This window comes from Coccinella septempunctata, chromosome 1, assembly GCF_907165205.1.
Source record: "Coccinella septempunctata chromosome 1, icCocSept1.1, whole genome shotgun sequence".
NCBI lineage: Eukaryota > Metazoa > Arthropoda > Insecta > Coleoptera > Coccinellidae > Coccinella > Coccinella septempunctata.
Genome location: NC_058189.1, coordinates 70,559,552 through 70,586,393, shown reverse-complemented (window position 1 = coordinate 70,586,393; position 26,842 = coordinate 70,559,552). Strand labels below are relative to the sequence as shown.

Genomic DNA, 26,842 nt, shown 5'->3' with positions numbered 1-26,842 from the left:
GACCGTCGAATTGGGCTAAAATGGATATCTGAAGCACGGAATATTTCATGCGAACGCTTTCATCATATAGTTCACGTCAATTCGGACATGAGAAAAATTGCTGCAAAATGGATCCCCAAATGTTTGAATGTTGACCAAAAGCGTGCAAGGGTAGAAGCATCGCGTTCGATCTGTGCTCGATTTGAAAACGATGTAGACTTCTTAAACCGAATTGTTACTAGGGATGAGACTTGGTAACATTTCTACGATCAAGAAACAAAGCAACAATCTATGTAATGGCGACACTCTGGTTCTCCAAGACCTAAGAAGTTTCGTGTCCAAAAATCTGCGGCAAAAGTTCTTGCTTCAGTTTTTTGGGTTTGCCATGGAGTAATCATGATTGATTTTTTGGATAAGGGGTAGAACAATAACCGAGGATTAGTATTCGACATTACTAACCAATCTACGGAAAAAAAATTTAAGAGAAAAGACGCGGAAAGCTATCCAAAGGTGTTTTGTTCTTGCAGGACAACGTCCCAGCACACAAATCTCATGTTGCCATGCAAAAACTTCGCGATTTATGGTTTGTATTACTGGAATACCCCCCTTATTCACCAGATTTGGCTCCATCCGATTATCATCTCTTTCCTCAACTGAAAAAAGTTTAAAAGGTCGTAAATTTTCTTTCAACGAGGAGGTAATAAAAGCTTTGGAGGTCTGGTTTGCAGTGCAAGAAGAAACCTTGTTTTTTGAAAAGTCTATAGACGTTGCAGGTTCGCTGTAATGAATGTATCCAATTAAGAGGAGAATATGTTGAGTAATAAAATATTTCGACATTGAAACTTTGTTTGGTTCTATAGGAGGCTAAGAAGTTTTCAATATATCCTAGTAAATTGTCGCCCTCAACTATAAAATTTGAGCTGAATAGAAGAAACTGATTGAAAAACCTGAAATCTCCTTGTTACTACTTCAGCTACATTGTCCTGTATGTATCTACTGACACGTGACCGCAACACGAGAAGCAGACTCACAAGGATAATATAAAAATCTCCCTTCTCGCCGTCCTACATCATCCACGAACTAGGGCGGTCTCGTCCATTCATCCCACGTTCTCAACTCGTCAGAAGGAACCGCCGCTCCACGCCAAACAAGATTAGGTTGTACGCGACTGCAGCGTCTAATAAAGTTTCCAGTCACAGCCAGAAAGCCTCGACCGACCTCTTACGGAACATGAGACCGCGTATCCGGCCTCATACCCGAAAAAGCGAGCAAATCATGCCGCTCAAGTCGGTTTGAGCCGGCAATTTCGTCGGTATACCCCACTTTTACAGTCGCCTAATTCCGCGGAATCCGGAAAAGCGGCCTATATACTCGAGAATAAAGACGAAAATGAGACGTGAAACTAATGAAGCGAGTGGCGAAACTGAGCTAAACGTTGGCAGTAACATTAAATGTTCGTATTATGTTGAAACTTAGGACTCAATAGTTTTCACAAATGCAAATTTCACTATCAAATATACAGGCTGGATCTTTGACTCGTACAAATATGTTAACAGTAGATTCTTGAGGTGAAAAGAAACCGTTTTTTTCCATACCAATCTTTCCGATTCGGCCCTGATAAAAAGATATAGCCCTTTTCAGTTTTCATAATGAGCTGTGCTACCCCTGGATAAATAAAATTACCTTCAAAATAACTAGCCGAATCTGTGACACTACACATCTGTGGATCCTTTAAACATTTCTGCATTTTCTGAAGATCAAATTACTCGAAAACGACGCATTATACAGAGTGTCCCAAAACTAGAGAATCAAACGTCACACCACGACGAATAGACCAAATATTTAGTTGTGAACTCCTCCATTAGTGTGATCATCCTTTACAAGGAAGGAAAACACACTAAACTATAACCATTTTAATCTATTGGCGATCGATTTCGTCTAAATTTTATTCACGGTAATAATCCCAGAGCGAAGGAAATTGTTATCGCATGTGCATGCACCATTTGGCAACCACATCAATAGAAATCACGTGTTGTGAAATTAATTTTCCTTCAACTGTAATGCGAGATATATGGAATATATGGCAGTTTATGAGTCTCATGAAGAGATATAACCGCTAGAATTTCATCAAAACTTGGTGAACAGTTTCCGCATGATGTTTCATCAACACAAAGCTTGGCCATGTTCGTGTTATTTTCAGAGATTCATTCATATGAGATATTGTCCAGGTGGCTTTTCTAATACATTGATCAATACGGACAAATTATGAGTCGAAATATTGACGTTTAATTGGCAGCATATGAACCTATTCCAAATACACAGTTTTTTAAATGGAAATGAAGTGTTGATTGATTTACAATAAGATGACTTCGACATAGGACTCCTTTCAATGCCAAACCCGGGTTACATATTGGAAAATTCCCTCTAGACAACTTCACTCAAAACATCAAAGCATCCGAAATATTTCCAATATTCACGAGACGCCTCAGCCGAAGGCCTCAGAATTATCCGAATTAAAAAAGAATTCTCGCAGCTGGCTTCTCGCGTCTGACAAGCATAAACATCGACCTCCACAAAGGGTGTACCTCTTTTATATTCGCGTCTTCATTCGATATTTTCATTTTCCTGACGTCTAGAGATCGACCGGGAAGAATGCACGAGGCGGGCGGGGGGGGGGGGAAACCTTTTACGCGTGTCGATATTCGGGACGAAACTTGCGAAAGGAGAAAATAAGAAACGACCCGTATATTCTAGTAGGGAGAGGATAACGTTGGGAACATTTACATATGCTCGAGATTCCTCCTGGTAATCCGGGAGGAATGTTGTTTTTTATTCTTTCACGTACGACGATGGAAGCTGGAGGAATGAAGTGTTATCTGTCATACATATATAAGTAGGTGTGAGGATTGAAGGTATGGAGGATTTTCGAGTAGTGTTTTTCTGGAAGGTAACTTCTTCATACTTCTTAAAATGACGATATTCCTATAGTGTTCGAAAAGTAGCAAGGACATCCTAATGTGTTGGGCTAGCAATCTGTCTAGCATCGAAAAAAACTCTGTAAAGCCCTCTATATGTTATTTCCAAATTCTCGTAAATGACAGAAACGAATTCAATGAAAATGCTCGAAAACTATTTTTCATTCTAGATTGACAACAAACGCCTCTGATTGTTATATATGACCCCATCCTTCTGGGAAATTTTTGAAGGTCAACTTTGGACGCGCGTATATGCCAAAAAAGTTATCGTATCGTATGTGATACATATTCTAAATGAGCAACTCTTCTTGTAATAAATCTCGAAATTCCATCAAGCTCGGTGAAATCGTTCGGTCTTGACGAAAAAATCGAGATTTTCGAAATCGAGTTTTGGTGCTGGAGTGGAAGAATATACCAGGATTGAAATTTGTAATTTTTGAAAAATGCTAGCAATAGATTCAGCAAGCCTATATTTGCTCACCAAACTTCCGTATATCCAACACTGTTTACCAGAAAATCAAATTTTTTATTTTTCCATTATTCAACAGTTAGGTTGTATTTAGCGGAAAAACCATGGCAGATTTGAACGTGATACATACTTTGAAAGAGCAACCTTCCTAGTGATAAATCTCGACATTTCATGTACCCCAGCGCAACCGATCGATCTTGAGAAAGTTTCAACTGAACCCAACTTTTTGGGAATTTTTCGAAGGTCATCTTTCGAGTCGATTATCTCATGGAAAAATTATGGCAGATCTAAACGTGATACATATTCTGAGAGAGCAACTGTTCTAGTAATAAATCTGAAAATTTCATTCATTTCAGCACAACCGTTCTTGAGGAAGTTTTAATTGAACTCAACTTTTTGGGAACTTTTCGAAGGTCATCTTTCGAGTCGACTATCTTCCAGCAAAATTATCCTAGATCTGAACGTAATACATATTCTGAAAGAGCAACTCTTCTAGTAATAAATCCGCGAATTGCATTTATCTAGGAACAACCGTTCGGTCATGAGGAAGATTTAACTGAACCCAACTTTCGAATCGTGTATCTTCCAGGAAAATTATCGTAGATCTAAATGTGATATATAAATCCAAGAGAGCATCTCATTTCCTCGACCTCAGTACAACCGTTTCATCTAGAAGAATTTTAAAATGACCCCATCCTTTTCGGAACTTTTACAATGTTAACTTACGACACGTGTATATCTGTCAGGAAAATCATGATAGACTCAAAAGTAATATTATTATCCAATTAAGAATAGAAAAACCTTTCAAATGAGGTATCCCTTTCCCCATCTTTAAATAAGGGAGTTAGGGTTGTAAAACTAAGGCTTGAAGCCAAACGGTTTTGAATTTGATGTTAGAAGATTCAGCAACACTGGCATTCTGGAAGCTAAAGGACAGAGTGTTTCAAAATCACGACCCCAATCTGAAGACCAAGACAGCTGTTTACAAAGTCGGGGTCCTCCCAACTCTTCTTTACGAAAGCGAAAGCTAGACACCCTACAGGAGACATATTAAACAGCTTGAACAAACGCAACAAAGTCATCTGAGACAGATAATGCACATCAGATGGTTCCACAGAGTTTCGAATGCAGAGGTCTTGCAACGCGCGAGTTGTAGAACAATTGAGACTCAAGTAACGAAGGCCCGACTCAGTTGGAGCGGCCACATTCTGAGGATGCAAGACACAAGACTCCCGAAAATAGCTCTGTATGACGAATTCACAGAGGGAGCTCGGAATCCAGAAGGCCAGTATAAGCGGTTTAAGGATATACTGTATCAATACCTAAAATCAGTTGTTGGCAATCATAACTGGGAACAACTAGCGTAAGACAGATCACAGTGGAGGTTTTTGGTCTACAGTTTTAATGGAGACTCGAGAAGAATACAGCGTCGGCCAGATCTGGTTGGTGACTGTCCATGCCCGGACTGTGGAAGGATCTGTAGGTCACGGTTGGGTCTCTTCAGTCACAGGAGGGCATACAGTCGCAAGTAGCCCTAAGAAATTATATGTTTAATCGCACCGATAGTTTTGTTTTAGAGTCTTTTCGTAGATTTATTCTCGGTAACGAGATTCAGCAATTATGAATGGAAAAAAGATGACCCACTTGAATCTAAAGAGCCACTGTTTCAATTTTAATGGCCCACTGTGTAGAAAACCTCCGGGCGTGTCCGACAGAGTCGTAAAACACCCCACATCGAAAAAAGGTTGGATCAAACAATGCGTCAATTCGAAGATACCCATAGGGGTAGTTTTGGTGCGCTTGTTACAGAACAAACACACCCAGAGTGTTCCCCGAACGAACCGTCGTCGTAAAACGCCCGCTCCCAACCCGTCAACCCACCACCGGCATGAAAATCGCACGTAGACACGGGAAAAGACCCGGAATCACCCTAATGACCCCTACGGATCCCCCACGGCGACAAGAAGTAGGCGTTAACCGAACGTTTCGCCGACATGGGAGAGCAGAGCCTAATAACGCAGACATCCCAGACTAGAGAGATAAGCGGGCAGAACGTCTTCGTCGTCGAATTTCCCGGAACGTTTCTCGCATCTTCCCACCAGAAAACGGTATCGGATGTCGGCGGATGATGAGGAGTCATCAACTCGCGGATGTTATCGGCCCTCTACAAGTGCTCGTTTCGGTAGGATATTACGGCCGACAAACGGAAGACGCGCCCGGAAGACTGGCGGTTTAATCATGCCGAACTCTGATGATGAGGGATGTGCGGGGAAACGGGAAACGATGATACGGGAATTGAATCAGATATTCGGGGATAATTTCCGGGCTATGGGGAGCGGCATGAACGAAAGGGCATCCTATTCGGGCGCGCAAACAGAAGACCAGCAACGCCGATGAGCCTCTTGGTCACATATGACGGTTCTCATAAGGGTTTAGCGTGCCCACGTACGCCACGAGGCAGTCCTGAACTGTTATTTTGGTAATTTCTGCGTTAACTGAAGCAAGATGAAGGGGTCTTTTAAACTGGATCGAAGTAATCGTAGTTTTAACTAAGTTCAAATCGAACAATCGAATGTTTCAAGAATTTTCATTTTGTGTTGAAGGGAAGCCTCCTTCAAGGTTTATAGCTATATCGACCCCGGTTATTTCACTGACTAATTCAAGGTCTTAAATCACGAATATGCAATTAGGTTTTTTGTAGGATCAGTATTTTGGGAATCAAACCACCTTTGGTGGAAAATTTAGAAAAAATTGGTCAACTTTGAAGAACTGTAGCAGCCAGAAAAAAGGCACTGAACATAAGCTGTTTTTTTGGGGATAGATTAGTCCTTTGCGAATAAAAAAACCAATTTTCATTCAGCTACCGCGAAAAGTTCAGATTTTATAAATTTTTTCCGCGAAGGTCCAGAATTTCCGATTTTCCATCGACCATAACATTAGAATTAATCCTCTCAGCAAAATTCTGTTTGCATATTCGTAATCTACGCCCTCGATTTAATGAATACTCGGGTCGATATAGCTAAATTTTTTTTTCGTTGGTAGTGCGCGGGTAAAATACGATAAACGAGCGCGGGTAGCAAAAACATTCTTCTAGACCGGAAATTTTCTTTATTTTTCGAACGATATCCATCCGGGTCGTTTTTTCAACTAACTCGAGGTCCTAGATTACGACTATGCAATTAGATTTTTCTTAGGATCGGTATTTTGGGAGAAAAATCACTTTTAGTGGAAAATTCCGAAAAATTGGACAACTTTGAGAAGCTGTACCACCCAGAAAAAAGACACTGGACATAATATGATTTTTTTGGTGATACGTTGGTTCTTTGCGAATAGAAAAAATCAATTTTCATTGATCTACCGAGAGCAGTTCATATTTTATGATTTTTTCCGCGAAGGTCCATAATTTCCGTATTTCCATCGACGATAACTTGAAAACTAATCCTTTCAGCAGAATTCTGTTTATAAATTCGTAATCTACGCCCTCGATTCAGTAAATAATTCAATTTTGGTGGAAATCGGAGGGATCGAAAATTTTTCAAATTTTCCATACATATCATGGAAAAATTTCGATTTTTTGAAAAATATTTTTGGTCACCGATCGAAACCAAATTTAGACTATATACTAATTTGAAGGCGTAGAACACGAATATGCAAACAGATATTCTTTAAAAAATTTATTTTTTAAGTTATGGTCGATGGTAAATTCGAAATTTTAGACCTTCGTGAAAAAATTCATAAAATCTGAAATGTTCCCGGTAGATGAATGAAATGTGGTTTTTTTTATTCGCAAAGTACCAATCTAACACTGAAAAAATCAGCCAATGTCCACTGCCTTTTTTCTGGCTGCTCCAGCTCCTCAAAATTGACCAATTTTCTCGAAATTTTCCACTGAAAGTGATTTATTCCCCAAAATACTGATCCTACAAAAAATCTGATTGCATATTCGTGATCTACGACCTCGAATCAGCTAGTAAAATGACCGGGTTCATAAAGCTAAATGAATAATTTAATTTAATAATCAATTTTAATAATTTAGTTGGTAGAGCGCGGGTAAAATAAAAAATTTTCAATTTTTCGAACGATATCATCCCTGATCTAAAACGAGATATTCTGCTACTAAATATACAGAGATTCCACGTCACGAGGAATAACATGAAAAGTGGCTAAGGGACTCAAACAATCAACTTCTTCATCAACCGAATCGAATAAAATTCCCCGCGAGATAAAATTCAGCCGGATGGATATTCAGAATAACGTCTCGCGCCATCCCAGCCTCCCACCCGACCAAATTCAATTATATCAAGGAGCAGGAGGCGGAAGATCGCCTCCAAACGTACACAAGGAACCGAAGCAATCTAATTACGATCCCTTGTACCGAAAGTTCAGGGATGCGGGAGCTCGATACGTCCGAAATAAGAAAAAAAGTCGAGTGACGTTTCTAATACTAGAGACAAAAGAATCTCCTTGATGGCCACTCGACTAAAAAAAAAAAAATCCCTATATTTTACTCTGACAGAGTATCGTTGGTTCAGTCGGTTTCAATATAAACGAAAATAGCAAGAATCGCTAGTTCGTTCTTCTCGAAGACTTCGAAATATTCCAACTTTCATTATTCCTTGTCAGTGTTGAAGTAGGAAAAAAATCCTGATCGAATCTGAAGATTCATTTTTGAAAATGATGGAGATGAAAGTGGGAGCATTTTCAGCAGCATTTTCATTGCTGTATCCCGTTACAGAGAATAAATCTACAAGAAGACTGAAAAACAAAACTATCGGTGCGATCAAACTTATAATTTCTTAGGGCTACTTGCGACTGTGTGCCCTCCTGTGATGCCGGCCACAGACATCGGAATTTTTCATCGGTTCGTACTGCCGCAGTTCGAACCGTCGGTCCAAAACCACGAAAATCCGATGTGTGTGGGGAAAAACCGTCGGGTCGATCCGTCGGTCCAAAAATCTGTCGGCGCTTGATTTTTGTTCCGTCGGTCCATCGGCCATCGGTCCGAACCGACAGTGTGTGGGGATTTCGGTTAGAACCGACGGTTATCTTTCATTAGCGTAGTAAAAGTCGAGTCCTATGCATAGCCGGCATTGAGCAAATTAACAGCGGCCGCCACTGCTATAAGATGTTTCCTCTTCATGACGTTCAAATTCGAGAAATAACTGATAGGATTTACTGAAGTGTGTGGGCAAAACAGTTCGGCGGTTCGAACCGTCAGATCGAACCGATGCAGTACAAACCGATGAAAAATTCCGATGTCTGTGGCCGGCTTGACTGAAGAGACCCAACCGTGACCTACAGATCCTTCCACACTCCGGGCATGGATAGTCACCAACCAGATCTGGCCGCCGCTGTATTCTTCACGAGTCTCCATTATAACTGTGGAACAAAGACCTCCACTGTGGCCTGTCTAACGCTAGTTGTTCACAGTTGTTTGGCATTAACTTATTTTATGGATTGATACAATGTATTAAGGATACCTCCTGGTTTCCGAGCTCCTTCTGTGAATTCGCCATACAGAGCTATTTTGGGGAGTCTTGTGTCTAGCATCCTCAGAATGTGGCTCCATCCAGGTCGGGCCCTCCTTACTTTAGTCTCAATTGTTATACAACTCGCGCGCTGCAAGACTTCTGCATTTGAAACTTTGTGGAACCGTCTGATGTGCATTATTTGTCTGAGATGACGTTGGGTTTGTTCAAGCTCTATGTCGCTTGTAGAACGTCCAGCTTTCGCTTCCGTAAAAGATTTGATAGTAAACGACTACTCTGTAGTGGGTTAAAAAAATAAAATCACAAAGAAATGACGTATTCACTCTAACAAAAATATAATATAAAACTTGGAAAAAAATTCTTGTGTTTTCTGCTTTAGTCGGACTCGAAGATAAATTTGAAACGATGAACAAGCGCGCGAAAAATCTCCATTTTTTCCTTTTTCCGTTTACTCCCAATTCCTCTATTTCCCGGAATAATTGAACAGCGTCTTCGGGGACTGCATTCGCAGGCGATCCGATGTTTCGGAAAAGATACCCGTAAAACTGACAGGAAAAGTAACGAAACTCCAGAATCGTTCCATCATTCTCGATTTTGTCGAGTCGAAAAGAAAAAAATCGGACGATATTTCAATCCGACTGACGTTCTCTACAGTTTAGGCAATGGGTATCGACAATGGATCGAGTCGACATACGAAGTTATTGTACGGAAAAAGTTGCCAGACTCGAGAACTTGGCACACTACGGAATGTCTATATGGGGAAAGTTGAATTGTTCGATCTGGGGAATTTTGTCTCGCGCCACGATTGGAATGGGATGAATTATTATCGTAGAGTGTATCGGACGATATTCTGAAGTGAGTTCTGGTTAGATATCGGTTCTTGACTTTTTCAATTTCACCCTAGTCGTTCGATAAGCTTTCGCCGTCACATCCAAGCCAAGCCGAGTGAAGAATTCGTTCGTTCTCTGCGAAGTTTCGATTGGTGATGAATTTTTTTGTATGTCGAAGGTGAAGTCTTGATCTCATCTGATAAAAAGTGAATGAAAAGTTTGAAATTGGGTACGAGTCGGGTTTTTCTTGCATGTATCAGTTGTTTTCGTCATTATCGTCATAATTCTGTGAGAGTTATCAGCGATTCTTATTATTTCATATGTATGATGTTTAGTTCTCATAATAGAAGTCTTTTGAAAGAAAATAAATTGAAAAATGTATACTCACGTAAGGTGGTTGTGTAATCCCAGCTTTCTGAGTCGTTTTTGTGAACATTGAGTTTTTCTGGCTGCAAAAGAAGACAAGTATCATCTAAGGATCCCATTTATCATATTTGAAAACATTTAAAAAGGGGATTTGAATATGACTGTAACGATAGTTAAGAAGAAAATAGGTTTCTGAAATGGAATATTGAAGAGATATTATGGGGGGTTTCGCACATTGAAAGAACACACAGAATGAATATCGTAAAATGAATTTACCATGCGAATACAAGGAGAGTTCAACAGTAGATTTTTGATGTAAAATAAATAACTTTTTTGCTATAAAATTTTACCGATTTTAAAGTCTTTTAAGGTCTTAATAATGAGCTGTGCCAGCCCATAGCTCAATCTGTGACACTGCACATCTGTGGATCTAAAGAAAAGTTTGCATTTGGTCACCTCTGCAAAGGGTGGGCAAAATTCGTTGTCTACTGAAGGGATCTAGAGAACTATAGCAGCTAGAAGAAAACGGATGACACATTCTCTAGTTCTTTTTTCTTGACTGATCCAAAACTGAAAACAGATATAGCCTAACGTTCATAGATTTTGTGTTATGAACGAAAATTGAGAAATTGTCATTTTCAATGAAGCTGAATAACTCGCTTATTTGAACTCGTATTCGAAATCCGTTGTTACATTCTACAGGCACTTTTTTATGAGGAATTCGAAAATGATATTATTTTTTGATCCCGTCATTTTCAATATACGACAGGAATTTCAGATTTTTGAAATGTAAGCTATAGTTGAAAGTTCTTTCATTCTGCTGATTTCAAAAATGTATCATAAGTCGCTATTCACATGAAAATAACATAAGAGAAAAAATTCAATACATTTTCTTGCTTTTCGATTCACTGTTGAATTTTTAGTAGGCTGGCGTGACCATAGCGACCGTTGAAAATGCATTATGGTTCGTGAACTCCACATAATCCTATGTGAACTCAACCGTCTGTGATAGGAATCACCGAATGTGGAATAATTATTTCTTTTATATATCGATATCGATATCCTTTAAAAGAGAGTAATTATTGGAGAAAAAAATTTATTCAAATATCGTTTTTCTATTCATGAAAGAAACTTAAAGAGTCAGTAATATAAATAAAATACGATAGCTATCTATAATTATAATTATTACAAAAGTTAGATGATGAAAAATGGGTACTTCTGTCAACTGTAGTATTCGAATTGTGAACCATCGTAGGATAAGCATGCCAAACATGCGCGAGAACAAACGATGGCAAATTAATCATCGAAATATTCATTCAGCAATCCGTGATTCTAATCATAGAGGCTCAGGTTCACAAAAGATAATGCATATTCGACGGTTGATATGGTAAGCCAGCCTACTTATTATTCAACAGAAAATTGAAAAGTAGGAAAAAGTATTGAATTTTTTTCTCGTGTAACATTCATGTGAATAGCGACATATTTTTGAAAAGAGCAAAAAAATTGCAGTAAGATGATACAACTTCCAACTATAGTTTACATTTGAAAAATCAGAAATCCTTGTCGTACCTCGAAAATGGCTGTCTCCAAAAATTTACTAATATCATATTCGAATTCATCATAAAAAAATGCCTGTAGAATGTAACAACGGATTTCGAATACGAGCTCAAATAAGCGAGTTATTCAGCTTCATTGAAAATGACAATTTCTCAATTTTCGTTCATAACTCAAAATCTATGACCGTTAGGCTGGATCTGATTTCAGATTTGGAATAGTAAGGAAAAGAGAGCTCGAGAATGTATCATCCGTTTTCTTCTATCTGCTATAGTTTTCGAGATCCCTTCAGTAGATAACGAATTTTGCCTACCCTGTACAGGGTGGGCAAAATTCGTTGTCTACTAAGGGGCTGACACATTCCAGATTCTTCAAAAAAAAAAACAAAGAATAGTGAAAACCGTAGCCTCATACGATTCTTGGTATTTGAGTTATTAGCAAAAAATGAGATTTTGACGATTTCGAAAAGTTCTCATAACTTTTTGTCTTTGAAATTACAGATCTGGAACTTGAACCTTTCACATAGAAATACATAGAATACACTGACGAGCTCAAAATATTTTTCACGAATCATTAGGCGAACTGCAAACTTTCATTGAATTTGTTATTTTTGCATAGGAAAAAAACCTTTTGTCAGTAGATTCTTCGAATAAAAGATTCACTGTTTAGATCTGTTACTTCAGAGACAAAAAAGTTTTGAGAACTTTTCGAAATCGTCAAAATTTCAATTTTTCTCAATAATTATTTAAGAATAATATAGAGTCATTCGGGGCAACTGTGCGCACTTTTGTCTTTCAAGCCACACCCTGTTCCAAATGTTGAAGCTAGGAAAATTAAAACATATTCATTAGATAGAGAATTTTCTAATCTATAAGAAAACATCAAAAAGTAAACAAACAAAAACGTTTTCTTTCCGCAAAAAAGAATTTAATAGAGAAAGTCGGAGTGCGTTCACATGCCCCGTATTGCGGGTAAGTGTGCGCACCCTCACGGGGTAAGTGAACGCAGTGTTTAGTGAACCACACAATCAAAACAAATTACAAAATAATGTCATCAAAATGTTACAATATTAGAGAAATGCTGTTTATTGTCAATACAGGAGCGCCATTTTACAAGCGGTGCATTATTGTTCTTGCCACAATTCTTTGTGAACACAACACTTGATACATTCCCCTGTTGGTGGCTCTTCATATTTTTCCGAACAAATAGGATAATATTGATCGAGTCTCAACCAAGAAAATCAACAATGTCATAATTTATTCCTCACTGAACAAATGCCCATATAATGAATCTATGCGCACACTTACCCGCGCACACTTTCCCCAGTAAGACAAAATTTGAATTGACGTTCTTATAGAGTTGAGCAGCTAAGAGAACCTAAAATTTTTTATTATATAATATATTTAGATTAATATGCCCATGATCGAATAAAATATTGTTTAACACTGAGGAACTCGGAACATGGACCTGGCAGAATGTGCAGAGATGCTAAAAATTAACAAGAAAACTAGTGAATTTGATTGATTGCAAATAAAAAGTTAAAGAAACGTGGCACGGCGCACTCCTATGAAAAACTAATATGGCGATTCTGCGCCCTTGCTTCACCCAAATGAACCCCTCTTTCATACATTGCATAGTCGAGAAATACGCACTGCGCACACTTACCCACTGCGCTCAGTTACCCCGAATGACTCTATAGGTTCTGTTATCAAATTGGGATTAGTCATGAAAAAATAGTTCGAGAATGTGTCATCCGTTTTCATCTAGCTCCTATAGTTCTCTAGATCCCCTCAGTAGACAACGAATTTTGCTCACCCTATACATAGCAAGCGATATCCTGGATTGGAAATCAATTTCAATACGATATTTCGACCTTTCTTTCAGTATATCTGGGAGAAAAGTGCATATTCCGATGAAATCTTATTCCATAACGAGAAAAATGTTGTGGTAGTCCGGATTGGCGTATTCACCATTTTGCACCATCGTTGCAAAATGGCGAATGCGTCTGAAAAACCCGACTAATATCTGATATGTAGTATTATGACCAATGGAGTTCATTTCGAGTCGTGGACGTAAACGTCGAATTAAATCACGAAACAGCCTCACTTGAACGACCACAACTTGCGGTTATATCAAAACTTGTCATCGAGAATCCTATCCGATTCCACGTTTGACATACACACGGAGCGTCTCCGGAGCCCCGATTCGAATTTATGAATATTCAGGATTCGACGACTCGACGCCCACGGACGCCTAATCGGGTTAGATCTCTCCATCTCGTCCACGTTCGGTCATGGGGACGGGGAAACACGGTCGAGATTAATCATTCAGTAGGTCGTACCGCGAACAGACATTCATCTTTATTAGATATCTCTGCGGCGGCGGCGGCGGCTGTTGTACGCCCGGACATATTCCGAATGATAATTTACGACGGAAGAAGATTCGGAACCCGTGTTAGGTTGTCTGCCGAAATAACGATCATGTCTACTCGAGTTGCTCGGATTTCCAGAGAGGGCTAATTTCTGAACTGTAATTTTAATACATTTCAATGATACGGAGTAAGTTCAAAGTAAAGCCAAAAAATTCATATTTTCGGTATTTACTATTTTCTATAAAAATGTTCGAAGAGATCAGTAACTATTTCAAATCACCATTATAGAGGAGTTAGACATATGGGGAGTCTGGGAGAGTTGAACCCCTTTTCACTCTGAAGCCACTTGAGTTGTATCTGTAAATGGTAGCAACTCACCCAAATAGATAAAAATAGATAATAGTAGAGTGATGGTAAGATGAACATTTTAGGTGAAGCAATTCTTTTTTTAGGAACCGAAAATTGGCTCATATCTCCCTAACCCAGGGGAGAGTTGAACAGGGGGCGAGAGAGACTTGACCATAAGTTTGTTCAACAGGAAAAACATTGAAAGAAAACAATTTCCAATGACCAAAGATTGTCCATGTCGAGGTGTTCACCATCAGATGTATCGGCGTATAAAATATATATTTTTTATTTCAGAGACACTCTCACTTATTTTCCAGATGTCTTTTACTTTTTTGTACCTTTGTATATTTTTTTATATTTATTCCTATTATTCAATTTTCTTTTTTTGAAGCAAACTATCATCTAACCTCAGTGCGGTAAACTTGGACCACTGATTATGTCTCCCGACCATAGCATGGGTCAAGTCTCCCGCACCCCCTTTTAGTCAATTCAACAGATGTTTTCTTGAATCTTCTACAACTATCATCAAAAAGGCTCATCGTTTGTGAAACAATATTAATCAATGAAAGCAATAAAACTGAATAACACCACGCACCTATTAAACTTTTCAGACAGTGTAACAAACAAAATTAATTCAATTCCTTACTTCCTAACAACAAAATCACGTTCAACCCTCTCACTCCCGAACTGTTCTGATAGCGGCCAAAATGGAGCCGCCACTAGTTGTGCCATGTTACGAGTATGTCGCAAGCTATTCACGATACCGGTAGCGCGAAATTTGAATTGAAATATTTGAGGTGGTTCAAGTCTCCTACCTGAGCAAGTCTCCCAGACTCCCCCTACACCTTCTGAGAGGTAGTTTTTGAAATGACAAACCTAACTTTTGGTTCCAGAAATATATAGAACTTTTGCCGCTGAGAATGATTTGTTCATTGATGGGGTTTTCATCAATCTTTTTCAGTATAGTAATGAAATTTCTATATCCAACAAATCTCGTCCTAGCATTCAACGTTGTTTTTCGGTCTATTCTTTATTATCTATAGTGCTTTCAATTAGTTTTTTTTTTTAGACATGCTTAGGACTCTTACAGTTCTGAAAAAGATCCCAAACGGGATCGAAACATCGACAGTTTGAAGGAAGTGTATTATTCACCCAATTATAATTGGGTGAATAATACACTCTTGAAGGCCAATTTTTGTTAACCCAGTGCTCATTTTTAGCTCTGCTGTCCCAAAGGCACAAAAAAACAAGGATATTTTGTATAACCACTCTGCTGTCCAAGGAGGAAGTTAATCATTCTGAAATCAACACAAATTGACAAAAACAAAAATATACCATTTAACCTGTAACGTGTATCTCAGAAACTAGAGCTTCATATATATATTTTTCTACAAACGTCAAAAAATGGCAAGGTTCGCGCATTGACAACAATATGCGAAGTGACCCTTTTTTCATTTTCCTTCGTTACCACGACACCGTGCGCGAAGTAGTGTGCGAAATACTTACTTCGCACACTGCATGTAAACTATATGGAATTTTTATATCTTAACCTTTATGTTCCTCAATCAATCAAAAATCCAAGAAATCATTCATTTATTAATGTATAACAATAATTAAGGCTTTCAAATTGTGAGAAAATTTAATACTATCTAATTTTATTTATTATTCACAATGTTAACATTAATGGTGCAGCCAGTGCACGAACCAATAATTAGGTATTCCTAAACCAGATAACTCAGATTCAGCTCGTGATATCGTAGATTTAGGAGTTGGATAAGACTATCCATTTTTGATTTGCAAGCAACTGTCGTAGAGGTGATAGCACTTGATCCTGAAATTTCAATACTCTTTTTCATATTGAGCTAAGCATGTTACTTATTTTGGAATAATATTTTTGACGTTTGTAGAAAAAATTTTGTTTGCATCTCATGCGCGAAATACTTTGGTGATCTCGACTATTTTTTAACTCGGCTGCGCCTCGTTAAAAAAAATCAGTTCTCGATCACCAAAGTAGCATTTCGCGCACTAGATACAAAAATAACTATTTGAGGTCAATGAAGAAGTGACTGATGCTTTTTTCCACTTGTTATCGGAAACATTCATTTTCCGTAGGGTAGTAAACGATAAACTATCTGAAATGAATATTCTGATTAGAAGACTACATTTTTTGTAGGTGGCCTCTACCTATACCTCTACCCATCTTTTGTCACCATTTGTGTACTACACCAACTGTTAGTACGATTTTCTGTTGGTGTGAATACACGGAAGAACAGAAGTAAACTGGCGTTCCTTCTTTTCCTAACTTGCCATTGTCCACCTCTACTGCTAGTAAGAATCTCTGCTGGTGGGGAAACCCGGGAGGAATAGAACGCACTCAGAGTGTGCTGGGAGAAAAGCCATATCGGGGGAGGTCAGTACTAACTAGAGATATGTTTTAGGGTACGGGAGGATGGCATTATGTATCGGCAGCCATACCACTGGAAGAAGCTATTATAATACCGTGTAGTATTGAGAAACTCGTTAGTGAATATCATGCCATTCAATAATCTAGTTCGAAATTCCACCCTGAACTCGATAGGCAATCGCATTAGCTGCCTAATACAAAGGTCCCCTCCGCTGGCATGCGAATCCAACGTAGAAAACGCCACAATATCGAAATTGTCGAAAACCGTCCACCTGTGATAAAACCCGGCGGTCCCGGCCGATCCCCCGTCGGAACGAACGTCCATTCATTTCGGCGTAACGAGCGTCGCCGGCGTCGATTATTTACAACGGAATAAATTGATGCACCGACTGCGATTGCGAGCGCAAATCCATTCAATTATTCAAATCCATTGATGTATCTGGATTGCCGGATTGGCATCGGCAGATATATTATTATATTCCGGAATTTAACTGCGATTTCTACGCGCGGCGTCTGTTATTATTAGAGACGAGGATGGAACCTCGCCTTTTTCTGAGGGATCAAAGATGGATCGGTGGTGTAAGCGATTCTCTCTCTCTGTACAAGTTAATCGTAAACACGACAAGCGTTTTAGCCGCCGAGCTGTTCCGTTCTACCTCTGATTGGAGCTGATTTGCGGTTCAGCAACAAACTGGATCGCGCTAATTAACAAAATTTCCTTCATTCCCCACATATTGTATTTGATTGTTGTCTGTGTGACACCCGCTGAAAATTTCACGATCTTCGATGCTCATTCCAGCAGATTCATGACATTTTCATTAGTCAAAATATGCAATTTATGCACAACTGCATGAAGACTCATCTAAAATGGGGAATTTTTCTCAATTCGGGTTATCACTGCATATGCAAGTTTAAACTGAATAATTATGAGTTTCATTCCTGATTTTTTCAAATTCACCGCTGAAACTATTCAAAATCATCCTTCAACTATGGGGTTTTAAAATTTAAATCGCTTTGTTCGGAGTTTACGATTTGGCAACAGCGCATACAAGACAATGAAAAGAACAATGTCCGATAAGCTTGTTTATAAAATAACAGCTGTTGATCTACAGGCGCGTACTCACTGACGAGCTTCAACAGCAACCGGCCATAAAAATCCCATAAAATTTTACAACCTTCCTCGTTCGTCGCAGACTTCATAGACAGCCATCTTTCTCTGTCTCATCAAGATAATGCATTTGTTGTCCTTTATCATCAAGGCATATTTCAGTAGATGTTGCCAGCTTGCACAATTCTCACAAAACGCTTTAAACTTTGAATACCCATTTTTATTATTCATTTAAGTGCTTAGAATATTTTTTTTTGGGAAACGGTTGAAATGGTTATTTCAAAATGTGATGTTTCAAAGATATTTCATAAAAAATACATCATTTTCGTCAGAGGGAGTATTCCCTATTCATATATGTACAGGGTGGGCAAAATTCGTTGTCAACTGAGGGGATCTCGAGAACTATAGCAGCTAGAATAAAACAGATGACACATTCTCTAGCTCTTGTTTCGAGAGTAATCCAAATCTGAGAACAGGACCGGCCTATCAGTTATAGACTTTGAGTTATAAACAGAAATTGAGATTTGGGCGATTTCGAAAATTCTCATTACATTTTTGTCCGCATATAAAAACACGAGAGTTCACCTGATGTTTCGAACTGAGAAAATATTTTGAGCTCGTCAGTAGATTCTACGTAGAATTTCCTGTAGAAGGTTCAAGTTCCAGACCAGTAACTCAGAGACAAAAAAGTTATGAGAACTTTTCAAGAGAGATCCCCTAGGTGGACGACAACGAATTTTGCTCATCCTGTACAGGGTTAGTCTTTGACTCGTACAAATATTTCAACAGCAGATTCTTGAGGTCAAAAGAAACACTTTTTTCTTTTGCCATTGTTCAGAATCGACTGGGTTTGAAAGATTTAGGCTGTTGAAAAAACCATAAAAAAAATTAGGTTTAGTTCTATCTCACTAACGATTTTATCAAATGAAATGAATTTCGGAATGTAGTTTTTCATTTATTTGATGAATCTTTTTCGAACACAAGATATCACCCACGTTTTCCAGTTTTCTCGTTATGACCATAACGTACCACAAAAATACCAAAAATTCAAAGAACCCAACTCTTGTAATTAAGTCGGACGCTATCTAATTAATATTTGAAAATTTTGTAAAATAAAAGTAATCTTCATACTTTCTTGTATAATGCGCCATTTTCGAGTAATTTGTTGTTCAAAATTTAAAAAGTATCTGTGATATTCGGAAAATTGGGTACTTTGGCCAAATGCAACTCTGTTTGAGAGATCCACAGATGTGTGGTTTCGTAGATTAAGCTTGTTATTCTGAAGAGAATTTTGTTTCTCCAGGTGTGGCATAGCTCATTATGGAAACTCAAAATGGCTTTATTTCTTTATCAGGACCGAATCAGAAAAAAATGTTATAAAATAACAGTGTTTCTTTTGACCTCAAGAATCTACTGTTAAAATACTTGTTCGAGACCAAGACTCAACTTGAATGTGTCCGTTTTCAGGGGGATTGCACTGCGATCTTAAGATCTATTGTATTCTCAATCAGAGCTATTTCCGCTTCTATGCCGTCTTCCGAAGGAACTTTTTGGAATGATCCTCTTTGGGAAAACTCCGACTGAGTGACTTCCTTTCAGTTTTTTCCATTCCCTGGATATCGCACCAAAAGAATGAGTTTATGCTATTTTTCTGGCTAGTTTGTTAACCTCTTCATCAAATTTAATTTCAGATCTTGTTCAAAAACATTGAAATTTATTTAGTTCAAACCCCTGCAGTAAAGAGCAGCACACAATGATTCGAAGCCAACTATACGGTGTAACATTCGTTCATAAAGACCCTGTATAACAAAAAGGTATAACTTTCGGATAGCTATTGGTGTATTTAAACAATACATTCTCCAACTTCCTGACTAAAACAACAGTACCTATGTCTGGATTTAACGACAAGTTGCAAATTCTACGAACGCTCACATGAACAGTTTGTATCGAATCCGAAATTAAACCATGAAGTCGTATAATAGAAGACAAGCACTAGCTTCGAGCACCGGAATATCGACCTTCTAAATACCATAGCCCACTTGTCGATGACTATATCGAGCAAAACAGTCGAAAATTGAACATAAAAAATTGACAATAACAAATCATACCTTCCTTGAGCTCAAAAAGAAACTTTTTCAAATGACCTTATCAGTTTGAGAACTCGGCTTCTTTATTATATCTAGGTACCTATTTATGCCAAATTTATTTCCCTGGAGCATCTTTGTCGTATTTGCAAAAATCCAGTGGTCCCTAGACAGAGGGATCAATTCAGAGTTGATCAGTTCAATTTAAGAATTGTTTTCATTGGCTTGTCTCGCAGGTAACTATCCTGGTGAAACAGCATTTTTCCTCTTCGTATGTGGGGCATATATTTCTTGATTTATGCACCCAGTATTGCCATGTAATTCTACCATTGATAGTTTCGATATGCCCAAGACTTTTAAGTGCTAGATCTACTATAAAGTAGGCATTTGGAACTTATGGACTTAGGGTACTATTTTTCAGATGAATACTCTTTTGGTTAACTTTTCACATACATGTGCTGTCATAAGGCTGATTCATCAACTCTCTAATTCTGGCACTCTTATTTGTATTCTCTAAATCACTTATGCCACGTTTCCTTCGTACCTTTGCACTCCCACGATCCTCTATCAACAAACGCTAATCGAATGAATTGAAACTGTTCATATTTTCCCGTTCAAATCAACAAACGCCGATAAATAATACGTAAGCGGAAAATTCCGACGTCCTGTAAACCCAAACAAACCGCAATCGCCCCTTCCTGTTTATCCTTTTCTCCGGGCGTCATAATCCAGAAACGCAACACGAAAATTCGCATTAAACCGTTCATAAGGCCGTTCATCACTCATATACATGACGACGACGACGCCTGGGAAACGCCGATCAAAATCCAGCGCCACGACGCTGTACGCGACGTGCGTTTGTAAATAAACGACGCGAAATTGTCAACAAAATGCGAAAGTCCCGAAGCCGAAAATAACGGCTTGCCGGTGCAACAAACGGTCGTGACACGGGAATTTCGCGAAAATAAAAATTTATTATTAACTCTTGCAGGGTATGGATTTTTCGCGAGAAAATGACTCATGACTCAACAGAAATCGCGCCGCCTGTAGCCGGTCAAGAAATTGATTGAAATTGTTTCAAATATACCATAATTTTCAACTTTATTAGTCCATCTTCACTCCCCTGTTCATCTGACGTGTATAAAGTGTTACTTTCAATGGGTACATGTCAAGATAGATAATAAAATTATTGAATCTTGTGCCCTTCATAATAAACTGTACTTAATTATATATAATAGGCCACAAAAATGAAGATGTCTTCACCACCACCATACCAACGTTTCGCAAAAGCTGTGGCAAAAGACACAAACAAACAAAATTACAAACTTACAGTACAGAAGGACTCACGAGAGAGAAGGACAAAAATTTCCTTCAAACATGAAAAACGCAGTGAGAGAAGCAACTAACCCATGAATGGTGAAACATATTTACAAACAAAGCTTTTGTCCTGATATAATCAAGTAGAGTATCTAATACCATATTTGCTGCAACAGAAATCTGCATACATTACTCCATGCTGCGAAATATTGTTGTCGGAACAGGAACGTTTCCTCACTTCAGTATACACCCTTCCCTTTTCCTAACGTGAGGTTCAATTAGAACCTTTAATATATATTATACAGGGTGAGTCTCTGACTCGTACAAATATTTCAATAGTAAATTCTCGAGATCAAAGAAAAGAATTTTCTTCACCATTTTTTTTCGATTCAGCCCTGATGAAAAGATATGGACATTTTAAGTTTTCATAATGAGCTGTGCCACCCCTAGAAAAACAGAATTCCCTTCAGAATAACAGGCTGAATCTAAGACAGTACACATCTATGGAGCTTTCAAACAAAGTTGCATTCAGCCAAAGTACCCAATTTTTCAAATTTCACATTATACGAGAAAACAATAAATGAGGAATACTTTAATTTCGAAAAACGTTGAAACATTCATTAGATAGCGTATAACTTAGTTTTAAGAATTGGGTTCTTTGAATTTTTTGTATTTTGATGGTACGTAATGGTCATAATGAGAAAACTGGAAGACGTTGGTGATACCTTGTGTTCGAAAAAGATTTATCACATAAATGAGAAACTATATTCCGAAATTCATTTCATTCGATAGAACCGTTTGTGAGATTGAACTCAAAATAATTTTTTTTATGGTTTTTCAACAGCCTTTATCTTTCAAACCGAGCCGATTCGGAAAAAAATGGTGAAGGAAAAAACTATATATTTCAACCTCAAGAATCGTTTGTACGAGTCATAGACGCGCCCTGTATAACACCTACATCGAAAACCATACTTTTCCTCTAAAAATAAGCTCTTGTTTTTCATCTCAATTGAGCCGGAGAATGATTTAAATCTCTTTTTCATGCTAAACCTGGATTTGGGCACATGTTCTAACTGTCCCAAATGGAGACACACCATGATTTTTTATCTGTTAAGTGACGACGATTTAACTCACTTCACTTTTCTTAAACGTCTTTATTTATGTTCTGGCGGTACATATTTGGCATCGAAAGATGCGTTGAAGTACTCGATAGAGGTTTTCGCTCCGACCTGTCATGCATTCAGTCTTAAATTAGCAGAACATAAGCAATAATTAAATTGTTCGGCAAACATGTGTTGTTTTCATTAGCCGGGTGAAATATTGACACGGAATATGCAATGCGTTGCTAAAGTACTTCCAGCTATGAATACGGATGACTCACGCAAGTCAGTGCGAAATATAAAATCTTCAAAACACACCAATTAATAATGGCCGTGATATGCATCTACCTGTTTTCATGGTAGATACTCTGATGTGTCATAATAATACGAAAAAAATGGGATTTTTACTGGGACATTTGCATTCAGAAAATCACGTGAATATCAAAGCAGGATCCCAAAAAAAAAATCTAGCATTTTGATGGTCCTTCGTAAAAACATTCTACGAAGTATTGAATTGAAGGCATCTTTAGAGTGGGTCTTTGACTCGTACAAATATTTCAAAGGTAGATCCTTGAGGTCAATAGAATAGTTATTTCCACGTGTACCTCGAAACGTCATTTTTTTTTGCAGTTCGGATGGCATTTCCGAGAACTTTCATCCATCACCCCTCTACCGAAATGACAAATTATGAAACACACTTCCCTACACTACAACCAAGAGGAAAATCCGGATATTACCTATCTCCCGGAACACCAACTATCTGACATAGACGAACCTCTCTACAGGTGGTCCTGTAAGTGAGACGTCGATGAATGGAGAAGAAAATAGAAAATGCTGATTGGCATAATACTCCACAAAAAGGACCGAATTTTTGTTCCGAACTCACAGATCACTCTAAATTGAGATTACTATTGGCCATAAAAAAGGGTTTCCCGCAAATCACTAGGAAATATTGACAATCCAGACAAAATTTCTCAAGAAAACTGTCCAAAATATTCATTTTCTTACTGTAAGGAAATAATATTTCCTTACTGTTGTTAGTGTTCTACATAAATGATTGAAAACACGTTGTCTATAAGGAATCAATTTATATTTTGAAAATCCCGATGCATCGCAGAATACATTTTGAAATCAGTTTGTTTTATTTACAGTTATTTGACAGTTAGTACAATTATTGAAAATTAGAGGAACATTATTAGAACTTTGAGAAACATTTTGGACAACATGCGAGGTAGTAGTGTTATTTTGTTGAATATTTTGTCATGTCAAAATTTTATTTGCTGCCCCAACTGATATATTTTTTGTATCTGTTTATATATTTTTTTCTTTGTAAAATGGTAGTACCGTAAATAAATAAATAAATAAACTTTATTGTTAAGAAATTCTTCAATATATTCTTCAGCAACGTTTGATGATTTCCATCCGCCATGCCTCTTTAAACTAGTTATGTTGGCACCAGAGAACTACAATGTCGGCTTCAAAGTCAACCAATATTGTTACAGAAGGCCGACGAAATCAGTGACTCGGATTCTACAAGTTCAAATACATAATTAGCAACTATTTTAGTCATTTTTCTAAATTGATTGTATTCCCACTAAGTCTCTAAAACCCTTTCTGCTTTGATTTTTAAAGAAAAATCGGTCACTGTTCATATTTTCTGGTCTTAACGAAACATAGCTTCGATAAAGATTCAAGTTCATCTGATTAATTACAAATGATCTTGGTTTGTTGGTCTTCGAATCAAGTAGGCTAATTGACAGCTTAGATTCCAGGTCCAGATGTAGAGTCCTTCGGACTAACTCATCCATTCTACATACCCCAGAAATACCAAATAATAATTCAACCTAAATCTAAATCTAAATAGGAATTAAAACCATGTAAATTTCCTCAAACATAACATTCTCTTTATCTGGAGCTTTCTGGATAAATTCTTCGATTTCTTCCTTCGATCTTTTCCTACGAGTATGTTTACCTCGTAGGGAAAGCCACATTCCAGGAATGTTAGGCCTATTAAAGAATATACTATTGCACACAAAAATCCATTATAAGAAGGTAGCATCAACAAGAACCCACGAACGTATATTTCATTCAAATCTTTTCAATCCTTGACGAGGAGATTTCCGAGGTTACCAGTGGCTGGAAAAAGATCGCAAAGTTACGATGCAAAGACAAGCCCAATCGAGGCAATCTCTCCTCTTGCTATTTAAATTATACAAAGAGAATAAAAGGCTAATGAAGCTCCAGTCCCCGACAGATGACTTCAAACTACAAAAGTATTCCTACCCATTGTAATTCTAATTCAAGAAACAGACGGGCCTCGGAGATGACGAACAACATCGCCTCATTTCTAAAGAATTCAACATCGATCACCTAAAATAGAACACCCTGAAAAAAACCCGTTAATTCCTGACGTCGAACTTTGCATACCATCAGCTCATTTCCGAAAATGAATGAAAATGATCGAGTACCCGAATAGCTCCAACGGTGAAAAATGAAGACCCCCCGGGGATCGACCGATGATAAATGAAGCTGGACGACCATCTAATAATCCTTCCCTTAGGCAAGATGGCGCCCGTGGACCTGTGGAATCGTACCGATCGATGGAGGGCCGGCAGGAAACGAACAGAAAGGTGCGAGAGTTAACAATCTCGCTTAAACTAAAACTGCGAATGATGATTTATCACTAGAGAACTGCGAAGTTGGTGGCTGGCGAAACTTCGCAGATAAATTCCCGGTGGAGTGTCTGGAGATTACGCGCTTCGAATGTAGCAGCGCCACTTACTTCCTCGCGGTGACTTTGAATCCTTTTCGCACTAATCTGGTCCCAGAAGGAAATATTACACTATACACTTGAAAAACGAGGAAAGTTTTATTTCAGTGGAGAGCACGCCAATGTTATTGATGGAACATTTCCGCTACTTAGTTTGGTTTTAATACAGTCAAGCGAAGGAAGTCTATCAAAACTATACTTCATTCACTTTTATTTTAGCACTCGGTTGGCCATGGAAATTTGACACATTTCACTCTGTATAGTACGAAATTGTGGGGTTATGACGCTTGTCGAAACATTTTTGGGTTTTAAATCAACGCTATGTTGCCCGTTCTACGTAAAAGTTTCTGTTATTACGTATTTTATCACAATGTCGAATATCTTCGGAAAATATGTGACGAACATAATTGAAGTTTATACAAACTGATTGAAGGCATACCAAATCCAGTTATTTGCATGGAAAATACAAAAGATCAGTATAATATCATAATATGCACTAGCTTGAGGATAGTTAGTGTTCGTTATCTTCTTTGGCTTACATCATTTGTAGATTTCAAAAATATTAACCCGAAGATGAAATGCATATGATGCAGTGGTTGGGAATGGGTATCTCCCGAAGCAATTAACAGATAATTACAAGAATGTTAAATTCTTCAACAAAAATCATCTTGCATCAATATAAGTAAGAGAAATTGAAGGAAGTTTCAAGTTAAGATGAACTTCACCTTTGAACAAAAATTTCACATGAATAAACAAGTAACAGGGTAACTTGCGCGTATTTGTGGCTATTCATCTCAATACATTGATGTCATAATAATAATTAGGTATTTATTAGTACCTTAAGACATTTACATTGAATAGGACAAGTCAAATTAAAAATAGAAAAATCAATTTTCGGGAACTTATTCTCCGATGACATTTATCGATAATCCTGTAGTAAACTTTTCGCATTAATTCACTCAAACATAAAATTCTCAAATGCCACCACTTTTTGGGTCTCCCAATAGAAGGAAATTCTTTGTCATCCTCTTCATTCACAATCTCTCTGATTGTGGATATATTCAGCTTAAATATAAGTCGTTTAGATTCACATGAAACATCATATAAATTCTCTTACATTGAATATGTTCGCCACCGTCTGACGTATTGTGGATTTTAGAATATCAGGGTATAACTATTTGAATGAGCGGACCTGAATTCTAAATAGCACTTCCTGAAACCCAGTCTCTTTTTTCAATCACTTTTGGCATTTAATATTAATTGATATTAGTTGTGGCAACGGCGTGATGACATTAACGACATTTCATGAATGCCAACCTCACTCCGTTTTAGTTACAAAAACTTGAGAAAATTATTTCATGGCCAACCGACTGCTGAAATAAATTTGAATGAAGTATACGTGGTCTGCATCAGAAGACGCTTTGGTAGCAGTGCCATGTTGATTTTTGACGGCTCTCCTAGTCGGATAAGGTACCAGAGCACCACACTGTAGAACGTTATGGATTCCTTGCTGAACTACTGAGTTTGCGGTCTCCAAGACAACCTCAGGCAGCACCAACATGCAGACTGAATCTGTCTCGAAATTACACAAATGAGACGAGCTTGTTTGAAGGGAGTAAAAGAAGATGGGGTCAGTTAAAACTTCCTCAAGACCGAACGGTTGCGCCGAAATGGATGA

The 26,842-nt window shown here is 38.0% G+C and overlaps 1 protein-coding gene across 1 annotated transcript in view; it reads right to left on the bottom strand.

The window, feature by feature from the left end:
* The window catches only part of LOC123318664 (heterogeneous nuclear ribonucleoprotein L), a 132,266-nt gene that overhangs the window by 68,008 nt on the left and 37,416 nt on the right, over positions 1 to 26,842 (bottom strand). Inside the window, exon 5 of the mRNA XM_044905352.1 lies at positions 10,131 to 10,191. Within this exon, the coding sequence (XP_044761287.1) occupies positions 10,131 to 10,191 (61 nt within the window). The remainder of the gene's footprint in view (positions 1 to 10,130; positions 10,192 to 26,842) is intronic.